This window comes from Pelophylax lessonae (assembly GCF_965119305.1).
Source record: "Pelophylax lessonae genome assembly, chromosome: 1".
NCBI lineage: Eukaryota > Metazoa > Chordata > Amphibia > Anura > Ranidae > Pelophylax > Pelophylax lessonae.
This window is the reverse complement of record NC_138768.1, coordinates 729,862,835-729,879,801: the sequence shown is the minus strand read 5'-3', so window position 1 is coordinate 729,879,801 and position 16,967 is coordinate 729,862,835. Positions and strand designations below refer to the sequence as shown.

The 16,967-nt window shown below is 42.1% G+C and overlaps 1 protein-coding gene and 1 pseudogene across 2 annotated transcripts in view; both read right to left on the bottom strand.

Moving 5' to 3' along the window:
- Positions 1–225: 225 nt before the first annotated feature.
- On the bottom strand, positions 226–8,050 carry FGF20 (fibroblast growth factor 20; the record flags this gene model as incomplete). Its single annotated transcript, XM_082243813.1, has 3 exons — positions 7,465–8,050; positions 3,292–3,395; positions 226–471 (listed from the first exon to the last, which is right to left on the bottom strand). Exons 1-3 carry the CDS (start codon positions 7,736–7,738, stop codon positions 226–228), a joined length of 624 nt encoding a protein of 207 aa, XP_082099939.1. The 5' UTR covers positions 7,739–8,050.
- Positions 8,051–10,626: 2,576 nt separating this feature from the next.
- LOC309549247 overlaps positions 10,627–16,967 on the bottom strand; it is a 16,386-nt pseudogene continuing 10,045 nt past the window's right edge. The window contains exon 3 of the transcript in view: positions 10,627–10,644. The product of the transcript in view is annotated as an uncharacterized misc_RNA (transcript). The remainder of the gene's footprint in view (positions 10,645–16,967) is intronic.

Below are 16,967 nucleotides of genomic sequence, written 5' to 3'. Positions count from 1 at the left end.
CACAATTGAGCAGCAAAGGAATATTGGCTCTGTGTCTTTTCCACTTTTTCTTGCATCTTCATCCACAATGTAGTAGGTCTTTACAACAGCCATCAACATTTTTTTTGGTCACGCTCATCCAAGTCGTCATAGACTCTAGGTCTTTTACATACTTTTTTTATCTTCACTTTACCCCAAGAAAAGACCTGCTTTGGCATAAATATCCTTCATTACCTTTGTGGATTTTCAGCTGTATCCCATAACATCTTTATAGAGTTGAGGTACCTTTTCAGGGTCTACTGGTCTAGGCAGAAAATGTGTGAATTTCTGATGTCTTTTAGCTCGAGCTCCATCTCTAGGAGTTCCGTCTTTATTAAGTGCTACAAAGTATCGTCTACCAGAGTCTCCATGTTTATATAGATTTGAGGAATAAGTATTATACCAATTTTCTTCAAATTGTTCCTGGAAAATGCATTCAGAAGTTAATTTTTCCTGTTAAAAATAGACATTTTAAAGGTTAATATGGATAGTAAAATTCAGAACTTTTTTGTATCCTTGCTTTTTTCTCAAAACATTTTTAAATGCAATGCAGTACTACATTTAGCCAGCAAGTGCCACTGTTTCCACTGACTAATCCTTTAAAAAAAAGATCGATTTACCAATCTAAAGATAGTCTTAATTCTTAACTGTACAATAACAACAATGCCCTCAGGTAGTAAAAATCAGATCTCTAAAATATATGTAAGCAGAGAGCAACACCAAATAGGTACTACATCAGAACATTAACTGTATAATACCTGGAGAGCAGTATAATTGTATGAAACTTTGCTGAAAGCATGGGAAATTCTTCTTCAACCATATCCTATTCTTTCATGTGTTGTTTCAGTGCTTGTGAATATAATACCAGGACAAGCTAAAGCCTAACAATATGTTTGAATAAGACTGTCATTCAAAGGGCATACAGAATTAAGGTTCATTTGTCTCATTACCTTTTTATAATGGGGAATAATTATAAAGTGTTTTTGTATTTCAGCTTACTGTTCAACTGATGCAGTTTCTATCTATTATAACTGCATATTTATTGGCAACACCTATAAACATTTTAGTTTAGAAGTATACCTTCCCTTACTTGCCTTACTTTTTAACTTCTTGCAATTGAAAGGTGATCTATAGGAAATACTTTATGGTACCAAATCTTTGACAAGCTTGCAGAATGCTGTATGGTTTCTCCCAATACTGGATTGTGCCTGGACACTGTCAAAAACTGTTCAGCGTGTCCATGCCCAATCATAATTAGGCCTCAATCGCATGGGTATACTCAAGCATACATCCGTGCAAAGGGCCATCTTTGCCCACATGGAAAGCGCAGGTCCTCTGTGCATCTGTGTGCGGGCAGTCCTGTCCATGTCTATAGGAATGCAGCAGGTGCATGGACACAGCCGATAGTGTCAATCTGAAAGCCCTGCAGATGTGAGTGTCCCCAAACACACACTGTCCGCGTTTGGGGACATGTACCCGCACCTTCACGGTTGTCAAGCTGGGACCAGTGGCTGTGTCCATCCAACTGTTGCTTCCCAAAAGACATAAATAGGACTGCCTGCATGCAGAAGCATAGAGACTGGGTGTAAACAAGGTACTTTAACCTTACTAGTGAACTGTTTTGTGTTTAGCAATCTTTTGTTTGCAACCCATTCTGTTTAAACTTTAACTGATTTAAAGCAGATTTGCACCCTCCGAGTGAACTTCCCTTCAATTTACCCTTCTCCCTAACCCCCCATCCCTGCTACATGAATAGCGCCATTGTTTGTTTTTGTTTTGTTTATTTACATTTTTATTAAATAGTGCGCCCCCCTCCCCCATGCACATTACCCACCTAGGTGAATGACATGCACAGTGCTCGCTGTGCCTCCTGGGATACGCATATCTCATATCCCAGAAGGCGTAGCCCTTCATTCAGAAAGCCGGAGGGGGATGTTCCAACTGAAACACCATTGGGCGGTGCAATGGCTGAACTCGGAGGGGCCAGCGGACCTCTCAAAGACATGACAAGCAACATTGCATTGCAGGACCGAGGTGTGGTGGTAGACTTGAGGATCTCAGCGGGACAAGGCTGGATCCTCTGGGTGGGTATTTGAAATGTGCACATCCGATTACCCATTAAATGGGGGGGGAGGGATTTGAGGGGGGGTGAAGATGCACTTTAAGATAGCCCAATGGACCTTCCTGCAATTTTCCCACTGGGAAGAGTAAAAGATTAACCCTCATCTCCAAGATACGTCCCTTCCTAACCAATGATGCCACAAACCTTTTAATTCACTCCCTGGTCATCTCTCGGCTTGATTACTGCAACTCCATTCTCATTGGCTTACCTTTAAAAAGACTATCCCCCCTTCAGTCCATCATGAACGCTGCTGCCAGGCTCATCCACCTTGCAAACCGCTCTGTGTCTGCTACCCCTCTTTGCCAATCCCTCCATTGGCTGCCACTCAACCAACAAATTAAATTCAAGCTACTAACCATAACCTACAAAGCCATCCATAACTTGGCGCCCAGCTACATCACTAATCTGGTCTCAAAATACCGACCAACTCGTTCTCTTCGCTCCTCTCAGGACCTCCTGCTCTCTAGCTCCCTTGTAACCACTTCCCATGCTCGCCTCCAGGACTTCTCCCAAGCTTCTCCCATCCTCTGGAATGCTCTACCCCCATCTGTCCGACTATCTCCAACTTTGACTACTTTCAGACGATCCCTGAAAATACATCTCTTCAGAGAAACCTATCTGGCAACCACCTAACAACTGTACTCTTATTTTATCCATCAGCCCACCCCCCACAGTTATTACCTCTTGTATCTCTTGACCATCCCTCTTAGATTGTAAGCTCTAACGAGCAGGGTCCTCTGATTCCTACTGTATTGAAGTGTATTGTATTTGTACTGTCTGCCCTCAAGTTGAAAAGCGCTGCGTAAACTGTAGGCGCTATATAAATACTATATAATAATAATAATAATCACATAGAGATTCCACAGCAAACTCTACGTGTGTGATACCGAGAACTTCCATCTCTGATCTTTGCACAATGGGCACAATACCTCTTATTTTGGAGCAGGATTGGGTGATTTTTTTGCCACCCTTATTCACTGAATCAGAACAGAAATGACCTAATGCAAAAAAGCAATAACCCCCAGCAACAATCATATTACAGTTAATCTAAAAGATTACAACTAGCTACTGTACTTTGCACAACCTTATTTCATTATTTCCTAGGCCTTTTAAAATTGATTTGTTTGAATTGAAGTAAAAGATATACTTACAGATCCGAAGAGTTCCCCTTTATCATTCATGCCCAGGTAGAGGCCGCTGTCCACACCTCTTATGCTCACCAGACCAATAGCCACACTGATGAATTCTAGAATGCCTATCAAGAGGAACACAGAATTGGGAGAATTAGGTTTCATCATCCAGGCTGAACAGAAATCTGCAGTAAGTAACATGAGAGGAAGATCATTTGATAGAAAACTTCAAGATAACATTACAGCGTGCAGTTTATATTTTATGGAGCCCCAGAAAGTGGACTCATTCCCCATGAAAATGATGGTGGTATTTTGTCTTTATTGTGCTATCTTTTTCAAAGCATGTCTTGAAAAAAAATCACAACAAGCAGGTGAGTCAACCAGTGGGAGACCACATCAGAGGAAACTCAGTTTAGAATAGGGGCAGTATGAAAGGGAGCTCCATATAAAAGAACCACAGCAAATATTTGATCTCTACCTAATATTTATGCTTAGGAAAATGATTCCTGTCTACATACAATACAAGAGTTTTCTCACTTCATCAAAATTGTGTTGTTCAGAGTAATAAACTGGCACAACCATTTATCTTTCAAAATATATATTTTCCAAATTTTGCAAGATTAATGAATCCCTTATACTGGTAAGCATCAAAGAAGAAGAATAATGAAAATGTATTGCTTTGGGTATGGGAAAGTAATAGAAAGTATTTTAATCAGCTTTAGAGCAGCTAAATCAATACGATGGTGGGAGGGAGTTGTTATCAACAATAGCTAGCCTGTTCAGATAAAAGAGTTGTGAATAAATATCTCAATCATTATTCACTCTTCCTGTCAGATAAGCAATTCCATCCTTGCCTGTCCTCGAGACAAGAGGTGTATTGGTCTGCGCCGTGTGCTGCGAGTTACAGAAACATACTCACAATACATTGGAAGAGAGGTGGATACATATATTTTGGGAGGTGGGTTCTTGAATTATTAAATTGATCAAATGCTATTATATCTAGAACCTTTATGCCCTACTGGGCACATAAGCAGTAATGTAATTGTTTGTGGACTAGATGTGAGGTTTTACATGGCCAGGCTGCTAGTTCAGGTCCCAATCCTACTCCTTTCTGATGTTAGACATGGTCCAGATCATGGCCAATTGGATAACTTAGATTAGAGCCAGAATGGTCAGAATTCTATGAACTGAATGTTTAGGGAGAACACAAGAGGAACATACAAACCCAATGCAGATGGTGTCTCAAGTGGAAACCAAAGCAAGGACCAAGCATCTCAAGGCAAGAGTGCTCACCATACATCTACCATTTTGTGTGCAACAGACAGTCCATGAAAGTACAAAATTGTCAAATTCTACTACCAACTGCCTTCACATATATATTCAACACAATTACCAAAATTTCAAAAATAATAATAAGGAACATTTTAAACCTAAAGAAAGGTAACCAAATAAATGAACCTAGATGTTGCCCCCAACAATCCTAAAAAGTCAGTTTTTGTTTTGTTTATTTTTAAACTAAGAAGACAGGACAGTGTGAATACTTGCAAACTGAATGTAACATTCACTAAAACAGGGATTTTGTGATACGTTTTATGAAAGTTCAACATTGGGAGCATTTCCAGAGACAAATATTTGGCACAACCTCCTAGGATCTGTAACTATACCTGGCCGTTGTACATACTGAGTGCTCTGTGATACAATTCTGTACATTTTGTTTCATATCAGAAGTGTATGGGCATCAAGAACACCCTCACTGTTTATTTACAGTACATGGATTGGTATAGTACTGCCACAGAAGGGCAAAAGGGGGGTTTGACACAGCAGCATACCATAAAATTATATATATATATATATATATATATATATATAAATCTATGTGTGTTCTCGCTATAGTCCTCAAAGGAGGTGCCACATCCCAAAATAGTAATTTAAGAATTGTGAGTTTCCCTAGGGGTGGGACTTTTTAGGCACATTGAGATGTTTGATAACAAAAATATTGATATATATCAATATTTTTGTTATCAAACATCTCAATGTGCCTAAAAAGTCCCACCCCTAGGGGAACTCACAATTCTTAAATTATATATATATAAAATCATATATATATATATATATATATATATATATATATATATATATATATATATATATATATATATATATATATATATAAAATCATGTATTTTCTTATAGTAAACAATGGTATATTTCATTGTATTTATCTATCCCATCCTTTCTCAACCAGAGTTTCCTAGGACCATAGGGTTTCAGCAGAGATTGTTAGGGGTTGAGCAATGAGAAAACTTCTGCCAGATGAGTAGCCACTGACACCTATTATCTTCTTAGCTATCTGTTAGGGGGGATTCTTCCCTATGGCTGCTAATGTATAAGCATTCTTACTGCAGACAAATACAAGGAGCATTCCTCCAAACGACCATGAATATAAGGAGCATTTTTTCCACTTAGGCTCCATGTACACGGGACGTTGTTAAAAGTCCCTTTGAATGCTGGAATTTTTAGGACGTTTAAAACGTCCGTTAGGTCGCGTTTGCACCCACGTTTAGCGGGCGTTTGCGTTTAGAACCGTTCCTAGAGGTCAAAAAAATCATTCCCCTTATAAAATGGAAAACCACGAGCGCTAAACCTGGGTCATCGCGTTCGGTCGCGTTTTTGCGTTTGAAACGTCGGGAAACACACGTTCGAAATAATTGCTTTCCAAAAAACGTCCCTGAACTCAACTGCCTGCAAATGAAACGACCCTGTGTACATGGACAGATAAGATAACATATAGGTGGGTTCAGGGGCTTCTGAAAAAAACGCCCAACTGCTCCTAAACGGCCATTTACAACGTCCCGTGTACATGGACAGATAAGATAACATGTAGGTGGGTTCAGGGGCTTCTGAAAAAAACGCCCAACTGCTCCTAAACGGCCATTTACAACGTCCCGTGTACATGGAGCCTTACCACAAATGTAAGGAGCATTCTTACCATTGACCACAAATGTGAGCAGCGATCTGACCACTGACCACACCACTGACCACAAATGCCAGGAGCATTCTTCCCACTGACTATAATGTAAGGGACAATCATTCTAAAGATCAAAAATGTAAGGAACATATTCCCACTGATGACCAATGTAAGAAGCATTCTTCCCACTGACTATAATGTAAGGGACAATCGTTCTAAAGATCAAAAATGTAAGGAACATATTCCCACTGATGACCAATGTAAGAAGCATTCTTCCCACTGACTATAATGTAAGGGACAATCATCCTAAAGATCAAAAATGTAAGGAACATATTCCCACTGATGACCAATGTAAGAAGCATTCTTCACACTGACCATCAATGTAAGGATTATTCTAGGTATACCCACTGACCACAAGTGTAGGGAACATCTTTCCCAATGATCTCAAATGTAAGAAACATTCTTCCAACTGACCATAAGGAACATTCTTGCCAATGTCCATCAATATAAGAAACATGTATCCTATTATTGACCACAAATGTAAGAAACGTTTTTCCAACATGTAAGGAACATTGGGGTTGATTTACTAAAACTGAAGCGTGCAAAAAATGGTGCAGCTGTGATTAAAAAACAGCTTTCAGGAAGTTAGAAGCTGATTGGCTACCATGCACAGCTGCACCAGATTTTGTACTCTCCAGTTTTAGTAAATCAGTGCCCATTCTTGTAAATGTCCACCAATATAAGAAACATTGACCAGATATAAGGGGTTTTCTTCCCACTGGCTATCACACTAATGTTCCACGAAATATAGATATAGTAATTATCAATGGTTCCCTCATGTTTAAAAACAAAATGTGAGAAAGGCTGTTCTGTCCTAACCTGTTATATAAATGTCAGCAAGCTGAAACAAACTACAGAAAGATAATTCGGTAAATCTGAAGAACACAAAAAAACTCACTATAGGGAATATTAAATCAATATTTCTGTGCTGCAATATTAGAAAAGTACTCTTCCACCTAAAGATGAGATCTCTGCAAACTGAGCAGCAGTGGATGAACTTTCCTTAGAAGGACACCTGTGAGCATTTACACTTTCTTATCTGTGAAAGGTCTAATGGGGTGTAAGGTGCAGTAAATCCTCACCATCCACTCATTAGTATAGAGATAGGAGCCCATTAGTGACTTTAGGTTCCCTGGAGATGCCTGGCTGCGCTGGGGTGTACCTACCGAAGCGGCTGTGGTCCTGCCGGGTGCCCATGACGTTGCCATCGGGCAGGATCTGCAAGTGGAAGCCTGTCCTGCAGTAGAGTTGCCGTCGGCGCAGGATGCCCTGCAGGTGGGTGAGATCCGAGGGGGCGCTACGGGAGAGGCGGTCGGCTTGTGCCATGGGGTCATTGTACAACAAAGGGGTCTCCCTGGCAGGAGGTAACATGAAGTGAGAGCCGACTTGTCCCAGGGTATCCAGTCCGGCCAGATAGCTCCCTACATCTACAGGAGCCATGGAGTCCAGGTGTAGGATGGCAATGAAGGTGGGCAAGCTTGTCCTGATCAGCAGCACCTACTGCAATCCTGCAGGCGTTTGTAATGTTGCACCGGGCAGACGTGACTGCTATATGTAGAGAAAGTTTGTATATTGGCCAAGTTGACATATGTTAATGAAGAGTCTCAGAAGATCTCAGTTCACACCTAGGGATCTCTATGTGCAAAGCGTCTCTTCCCAATGCAGGCCCATTCATATGCAATGTTAATCACAGCCATGATCACCATAATCCACATTTCCACGCAGATCCTCCAGACTGAGCCCAAAGGACATGTTGAGACTTGGGGTGGTGTGCCAGCCAAGAGATGTTGTAGAAGATTGCTATTCTCTATAGCTGGGATTCACAGATCAGATGCTTGGAGAGACACAGAGCTCCAAGTGGGGCCAGCAGCAGGAGAGAGCTGTGATCCTACAGGCAGTGTGATCCTACTAATACATTGCCTGGACAGGTGCAGGGAAAGGTAAGACAGGGGGGGCGGCTCCCTCCCTCTAGACCTTCCCAGACTGCCAGGCATACAAAGGAAAAGCCTCAAACGATAGGAATGCCTCTTGGTTGGAAAGCACCAATAAAACACATACACCTCTGATGGCTGCAAGGTGCTCTGTGTGTGAACTGCTACAAGTATCATTATTAGAAGATGGACCAATGCAACTATGTATGAGCATCAATCTACAGCCATACTATAGAGGAGATCAATATGTTCCTCTCTACAGGAATAACAAATGAAATGTTCCCTCATTACACCAAGTCCATCTCTCACCTCCTGCTTTGAAGTTATAACACAATATTGTTATTTAAATGTCACTCTTAGCGCTTATACAGTAGGAGAAGTCTTATTGTAAAAGTTTAGCACTTTCATAACACAAGAAAATAGTATCAAAGTCTCTAGAAATGGATCTGTGATTTCTACAAGCTGCAATGTGTTGGTCCATAATGTGTCATTCTTATGAATAGAGGGTAACCCTGACATTAGCATTTCACACCTTCTACAATGCCAGAGAGACAATCTCTATTGGGACGTGCCCCTGATATAATGGCATGCTTAAATAATCAGTATCGGCTGCTTTGATGTGTCTGTCTGTATAGAATGTCATATTTATACCCAGAGTTCTCATCATCACACAAAATACAGCCAATTCAAATGAATTATCGGCTTCTCTCTATTGATGTCTCTGTATTCTCTCCCTCCCTCCCTCTTTCTCCATCTTTCACTCAGTCTTCCTTCATTTCTCTCCTTTATGATGGCTGTCCCCATACCTTTCTTTATTTCTTCCCTCCACTGTCTCTCATTCTTGTTACCTCCCCCCCCCCCCTCTCTCTTTCTCTACCTCTCCCCCCACCCCCCCCCCCTTTCTTTCTCTCCTTCTCTCTCCATATTTCTATTTCCCTTCCACCCCATTTTTCTCTCTCTCTTTCTCTCCCTCTTTTTTTCCATATTTGTATCTCCCTTCCACTCCATCTCTCCCCCCTCTCTCTCTCTCTTTCTCTCTCTCTCTCTCCCTCTCCCTCTCTTTCTCTCCCTCTCTCACCAAATTTCTCTCTCCCTTCCATCCCATCTTTCTCTCTCTCTCTCTCTCTCTCTCTCTCTCTCTCTCTCTCTCTCTCTCTCTCTCTCTCTCTCTCCCTCTCCCTCTCTTTCTCTCCCTCTCTCACCAAATTTCTCTCTCCCTTCCATCCCATCTTTCTCTCTCTCTCTCTCTCTCTCTCTCTCTCTTTCTATGTCTCTTTCTCTCTCGCTTTCTCTCCCTCTCTCTCCATATTTCGCTTTCCCTTCTACCCCACCTCTCTCTTTCTCCCCCCTCTCTCTCTCTCCATATCTCTCTCTTTCTCTCCCTCTTTTTTTCCATATTTTTATCTCCCTTCCACTCCATCTCTCCCCCCTCTCTCTCTCTCTTTCTCTCTCTCTCTCTCCCTCTCCCTCTCTTTCTCTCCCTCTCTCACCAAATTTCTCTCTCCCTTCCATCCCATCTTTCTCTCTCTCTCCTCTCTCTCTCTTTCTATGTCTCTTTCTCTCTCGCTTTCTCTCCCTCTCTCTCCATATTTCGCTTTCCCTTCTACCCCACCTCTCTCTTTCTCCCCCCCCTCTCTCTCTCCATATCTCTCTCTCTCTCTCTCTCTCTCTCTCTTTCTCTCTCTTTCCCTTTCCATCTCTCTCTCTCTCTTTCCATCTTCTTCTCCCTCTCTCTCTCTCTTTCCCTTTTCATCTCTCTCTCTCTTACCATCTTCTCCTCCCTCCCTCTCTCTCTTTCCCTTTTCATCTCTCTCTCTTTCCCTCTTCTTCTCCCTCCCTCCCTCTCTCTCTTTCCCTCTCTCTCGCTCTTTCCATCTTTCTTTCCCTCTCTGTCTATGTTTGGCTCTCATTCTCAACCTCTCTCCCTCTCTCTCTCTCTCTCCCTCCATTTTTTCCCTCTTTCTCTCAGTCTTTCTTCCTTTTACTCTCTCTTTTTCTTGCTCTCTCCTCATACTTTTGTGTTTTTCTTCCCTCTACTGTCTCTCATTCTTGTTACCTCTCTCCCCCCCCCCCCCTCTCTCTCCCTCCCTCCATTTTTCACTCTTTCTCTCAGTCTTTCTTCCTTTTTTCTCTCTTTTTCTCACTCTCTCCTCATACTTTTGTGTTTTTCTTCCCTCTACTGTCTCTCATTCTTGTTACCTCTCTCCCCCCCTCTCTCTCCCTCCCCTCCCCCCTATTTCTCCCTCTCTCTTTTTCTCCTGCTCTCCTTAATTATCTGTCCTGCTCTTCTTCTCTCATCCTATTCCCTCCCTCTCTTGTTCTCTCTCTCTCTCTCTCTTTCTATCTCTTGCCTGCTTTTATGGTGGTCATATACAATTATACAATTTGATTTTACAGTTAAAGCTGTGGTAACCTCTAGGAATAAAGAAAAATGAACTGAATACTAGCATATAAGAAAAGACTTACCATTAAACAAAGCCCTCCAGAGGCTTCCATCTTCAACTGGCCTTCCTTCCAGTTTCGTCAACTCCGGCCGTGTGAGTGGCCAGGCCGTGATGATGATGCATGGACGTCTCGGCCACGGAATGGCATGGGTATGCAATTCAATTCAATTCAATTCAATTCAATTCAAATAAGCTTTATTGGCAGGACCAAGTACATTTTAGCATTGCCAAAGCAGTTTGGTTTGGGGGGGGGGGGTAATGGGTAATATAGAGGGGAATGGGGGGTGAGTCTATGTAAAGGATTTTTAAGTCCTCAGTTTTTCATGTCCCTCTCAGTCTGTGACACGCTGTCACATATTGTGCAGCTATTCTCACCATTGGCTCCTCTTCTCCCAGTAGGATTTGGAGTTTCCTCTTCTCTTCTAGAGAATTGAAGTCCGGGATGAGAGCGGAGAGTCTCTGGAAGTGAGTGTCCCTCACTGATGAGTACTTAGAGCACTGTAGCAGGAAGTGGTCCTCGTCCTCCAGGACCCCCTGGTCACATTGCTGGCACAATCTGCTCTCCCTGGGCTTGTAGGTCTGTCTGTGCCGTCCTAATTCCATTTCCAGGCTGTGGGCGCTCAGTCTGTACAGGCTCAAGGTCTGTCTGTCTTTGGGCTCTTGTAGCACCTCCAGGTATGGGGCCAGTTTGTAGTCTCTCTGCAGTGACTGGTAAACAGTTAGTTTCTTCGAGTTTGTAATTTCATTTCTCCATTCTTCAACATATTTTTCTTCGGAATAATTTGTTATGTTTTTTATTTGTGGTTTTGTCAGGCCAGACTGTTGGGGGTTTGGGATGGGCAAGGCGCTGATAAGTTGTTGCAGACCGCCAGGCTTGGGCTGGTTTTTATTGGTCAGTAGGGCCTTATGATGGTACGAGTCGGGACTGCTGTTGTGTAGATGGTCCCAGAATGATAGCGCCCTCTTCTGTATTGCAAGAAGTAAGGGAAATCTGCCCAGCTCAGACCGGCAGGCACTGTTAGAGGTGCTCCGGTGGACTTGGAGGAGGTGCTTGCAGAATTCCAGATGGAATGTTTCTGTCGGGCTGGAGTCCCATTTGGATTGGTCTGGGTAGGTGACAGGACCCCAAATCTCACTGCCGTAAAGAAGGATTGGGGTGATGACGCTATCAAAGATTCTAAGCCAGACTTTCACTGGGGGTTTTAGGTGATACAGCTGTCTCCTGATGGCATAGAAGGCTCTGCGTGCCTTGTCTTTTAGTGCTTCTATGGCTGGCTTGAAACTTCCTGATTGGTTGATTTCTAGGCCATTCCTTCAGAGTGCATGCCCCGGTGATGTCACTGGCTGCTGCTGGCTAAAATATCTCCTAAATGGTGCAAGTTTAGGAGATATTAATTTTACCTACAGGTAAGTTTTATTATAAGCTTACCTATAGGCAAAGGTCAAAAACAAAGGGGTTTTCTACCACTTTAATCGCAGGAAAGCCCTTGCACTACATAGTAGATGGTAGATCTAAAGGAGATAGTACAGTTAGATTGTATAGGGTATAATAAGCCTTACGCTGGCCATACATTATACAATTTTATTATTTGATTTCCTTTGGATTTAACTTGGTTGTATCTTTGAGACTATATCAATGTATTTACACTTCATCATGATAAGTAATTGCCTCTGTATTTCATTATTACTGGTTTTATTCATATATAAAGCCTTAAGCTGTGAAGGACAGGTGCATACTGGCACAGAGCCCATCCACACTCCTTGGGGGGGGGGGGGGAGCAGAAACGAGCAACTCCATGGCTGCACAGAGAAGTGCAGGATCTGTAGGAGGAGCTCTGTCCTCCTCTGTGTGGGACTGCTGGAGCAAGGTGGGGCAAAGGTAAGGGGGGTGCTGCAGGAAAGGTGAAGGGACCACATTAAATGGCCTGGAGGGCCGCATTTGGCCCGTGGTCCTTGTTTTTGACACATGTGGTGAAGTGTATAATAATGATTATTCAAGCCATACATTACATCATTTTCTTAAAAGAAATTTGCTTGATTCCCCCATTAACACAGTCAGTGTTGATGGGGAAAAACCCTCCCACTGAGCCATTGTATCTTGACAGCAGGGGGTTTTCCAGCCACCAGAATACAATAATCGCTGCCGACAGCTATAGCCACTGGCAGTGATCTCATGAAAAACACCTGACAGGCTGATTGTACTGAAGTCGATCGATTTTTTCTGCCTTCATTTCTCCAAAAGAACAAAAATTGCATTAATGTGCACAATGCACGCAATGCACATGCAGTGCCAATTTTTCCTAATGGCACCCCAAACATGGGTAACAGTCCCATGGTTTGTCACATGTCTTCCTCGTGATAACATGTACAAAAAACACAAAAAAGTGGCTGTCACAAAACACAGTGGGCTCAGTGACAAAACCCCACCAGCATCATCTTTTAGTCCCCAGCTCACATCATGCTCAGGTATACCATGTGGTGAGTGCTGTGTAGGGTGATGCGTTGTTACAACACAGAACACTGTTTACTTTTTCTTTTTTAACCGTACTGAAATTTCACAAAATGGCATTACATTCTAATCTATGCACCTGGTAATGTGCTGTTATCACAATTGTTCTCTCTGCACCCTTGCATTGAGTCTGCAATGATCAGCTAAATACACCTTACTTGAAAGAAAAAAATCATTTTGCTGTCTTATGTATTTATATGATTTATTTTGTATGACTCGATTAAAACAATAAAAAAATTTTGATTTAAAAAAAAAAAGAAAATACACCTTTAATTTATTTTTATTATTTCAGGTACTTATATAGCTGTGTCAATTTACGCAGCACTTTACATATACATTGCACATTCACATCAGTCCCTGCCCTCAAGGAACTTACAATCTAAGGTCCCTAACTCACATACACACACAGTAGGGCCAATTTTATACAGGATCCAATTAACCTACCAGCATGTCTTTGGAGTGTGGGAGGAAACCCATGCAAGCACAGGTCCCTTGAGAAAGTCATGTGATCTGTGACGCAACCGGTCGGGAGGCTTTGGGTGACGTCGACTTCCGGTTGGACGGCTGTAGCCGGAAGTGCCCAGGAATCAACACCGCAAGAGTGCGGCAACACTGTATCGTCTCTGCCTGTCATTTACTGCTAAAATGTGAGTGTATTCCCCTGCTTTTAACAAATAAAGATAGTGTTTACATGCTTCACGATTGGGTATTATCCTCTTTTTTTGGGAAGTACTGGTACCGTTTGGAGCCAACCTGGGATCGATAGCTGTGGAGTATAAAGTGGAGGTCGGAGTATCTCTCGCTACCAGAGTAACCCAGCATTCCACCCCTAGGGGGAGAGACCAGCCTAAAAGCGCCTAAAAAGGTGCAGTGAGGTGAGCGGCCACTGCGCCTATATTATCACGGCTCACTTCAGATCACAGCACGGGATATCCACAATATTACCCTAGAGAATCACTAACTGTCACCTTATTATTTGTGCACGGATGAACTTTATCTTATCACTGCACCCATCGTATTCACTGCACAAGGATTATTTATTGATTGCACAAGACTTCATTTTATATGCACATGGACTGTTGACTGCACATAGAAATATTTATTTGATCACTGCACCAGATTTATTTATGCACTTGGAATTATTAATTAAGATTGTATACCTATTTATTTAATTTTTACATATCCTTTTTCATCTTTGATTATTTATGAACATTTGATGACTTTTTGATAATTATGCATTGATATATCACAAACACTATTTATTTAGTTCATTTATGATCTTTGGTTACACATGCACCATCACTGATTCATTTGTGAGAATATTGGTTATATTCGTGAATTAACGAACCATTACTGTGATCCAGTCGGCTGTTGCGACTATTTAGCTTGTTTCATTTCATATTGTGTTGTTTTAGGAAAAGAAGCCATAATTCTACTGGGAACAGATATTTTAGATTGCAATTTTATGATTAATGTTAAGGAATTGGATCAATTTTAGGATTCGCATCATATACGTCTTTTAATATCTCCTGTGATTATAGATTGGGAGGTGCCTACAAGTCGGATATACTTTGCTATTTTCATATAACCTAGACGGATATAGGGATTTTTTAAGGAATCAGATCATCCTACAAGAGTTGGATTTTATATGTGTTTTGTTTTATCTGGTGACCTTTTATCTGCTTTTAGAGTTTTTATTTGGTCGTTCTTAACATTGGGACATATTTATGGTGAGACCCTGGTCTTATCATATTTTGAGAAGTCTCGCTGCGATTATAACATTGGTTGACTCGGTCTGAGTTTTCTTCTGAGATCTTTTCTATTGTGCGCCGACACACTGTGTTTTTTAGAAGCACAGGGAGAACATGCAAACTCCAGGCAGGTAGTGTCATGGTTGGGATTCGAAGCAGCGACCCTCTTACTGCTAGGTGAAAGTGCTAACCACTACACCACTGTGCCGCCCATTCATGAACAGGCCCTTACTCTGCTGTGTATATTTTTATAGCTGTCTCACCTTTCTCAATTTTTACCTTTACTCTCAATCCAGTCTCTCTTTTTATATCTTCTCCATAGCCTCAGCCTTTTCTTTCCCACTGGGGGGATTTACTAAACCTGGTGCACACAGAATCTGGTGTAGCTGTGCATGGTAGCCAATCAGCTTCTAACCTAGGCTAGTTCAATTAAAGCGGAGCTCTGGTCTCCTTGCCAGTTTTCTCCAAAAAGCCCCCCCGTGATGCTCTTTATTTGCACAATATAAATAGGATACTGCTATAAGTGTATTTCTTCTTCTTACTTGTAAATAAGTGGTACCTTTAAGTGTATGTGTGTATCAGCAGTCATAGGCGTGCGCACAGGGTGTGCCAGGTGTGCCCGGGCACACCCTAATCACCCCATGCGCATTTGCATTATTGCTCTGTGTGGCAATAGGAAGATGGGAAAGATCTCCCGCTTACCAACTTTGCCATAAGAGAAGTGTTAACATACTTCTCTTTCACTGTGCCGGCATGGAGATCTATGTGCCGAGGTCATATATATATGTAGACACACACTCACGTGTGTTTGAGCTTTAGGGTGCACACCCTAATGCAATAGGCTGCGCACACCTATGACAGCAGTGACTAAACCACGAGATATAACCACAGTCCAAAATCCATTATAGCAAAAAAAGCCGCACTCATTAAAAAAACTAAACAAACCCCAATAAACATTGATCAAACAACAGTACAAATATCGTGATAAGATAAAAATAGAAAACAAAGCGTAAAAAGTCCACATCAAAAAGTAGTAGTTTAGAAATTCTTCAAAAAAAATATTATTCATTAGGGATTCTAAGACCCCGTTCAGACAGGGGCGACACGACTTGATGGGGCGACCTGTGAAGTCCCGGTGCACAGCACGACTTGCACGGACTTCTTATCATTGAAGTCAATGCAAGTCGCCTCCAGGTCGCCCCAAAGTAGTACAGGACCCTTTTTCTAAGTCAGAGCGACTTGTGTCGCTCCTATTAGAACGGGTCCTGTGCTAATCAATGGCGAGCGACCCACCGCGACCAAGTCGTCTGCCAAGTCGCGCTATTGTGAATAGGGTCTAACACTAAAATCTGTAGAAGCTCCTTCAGTGACACCCACCACTTTGGTTAACAGGGGCGCTTACCAGGTCCTGTTGACCCGCTGTCACTAGAGAGGTCAAACAGGCTTTAATAGTAACCCTCAGTGGGATAATGTAGACAGATATGACCTCCTAAGGTCCCAGACTCCAGCCACTTGTCTCCAAGCTGGCCGTATCAATTGCCACTGAACAGGGTATATAGGGAGAGAGACGCTCCAATAGTGTGAAATTGCTTATTTTTTTTATTAAAATGGTTTAAAATTGCACTTGCACTCTGCATGTAGTAATTAGACTTGTTAAAATAATCTCCAGCAAAAGAAAGGAACAGTCCACCCAAGTTTGGTTCAAAGACTACTGGGATAGATGCAAATATCCCAGGAGGCTTAGCGGCTGGGACGGAAGTGCAGACTACATATAGAAAAATAAGGTATTTGGAAAAAATAAATAAACAATTGCCATTACAGCAGTGTTAGGCTACATTCACACCTGAGCGTAGCGTTTTTCCCGCGTTTTTTACCGCGATTTTACCGCGATTTTTGCGGCGTTTTTTACCGCGATTTTACCGCGATTTTTACCGCGATTTTTGTGCAGGCGTTTTTAGATTGAATAGAGATCAATGGAAAACGCCTGTAATCTGCCCAAAAAGAAGCTCATGTACTTTTTTGAGCGTTGGGCGT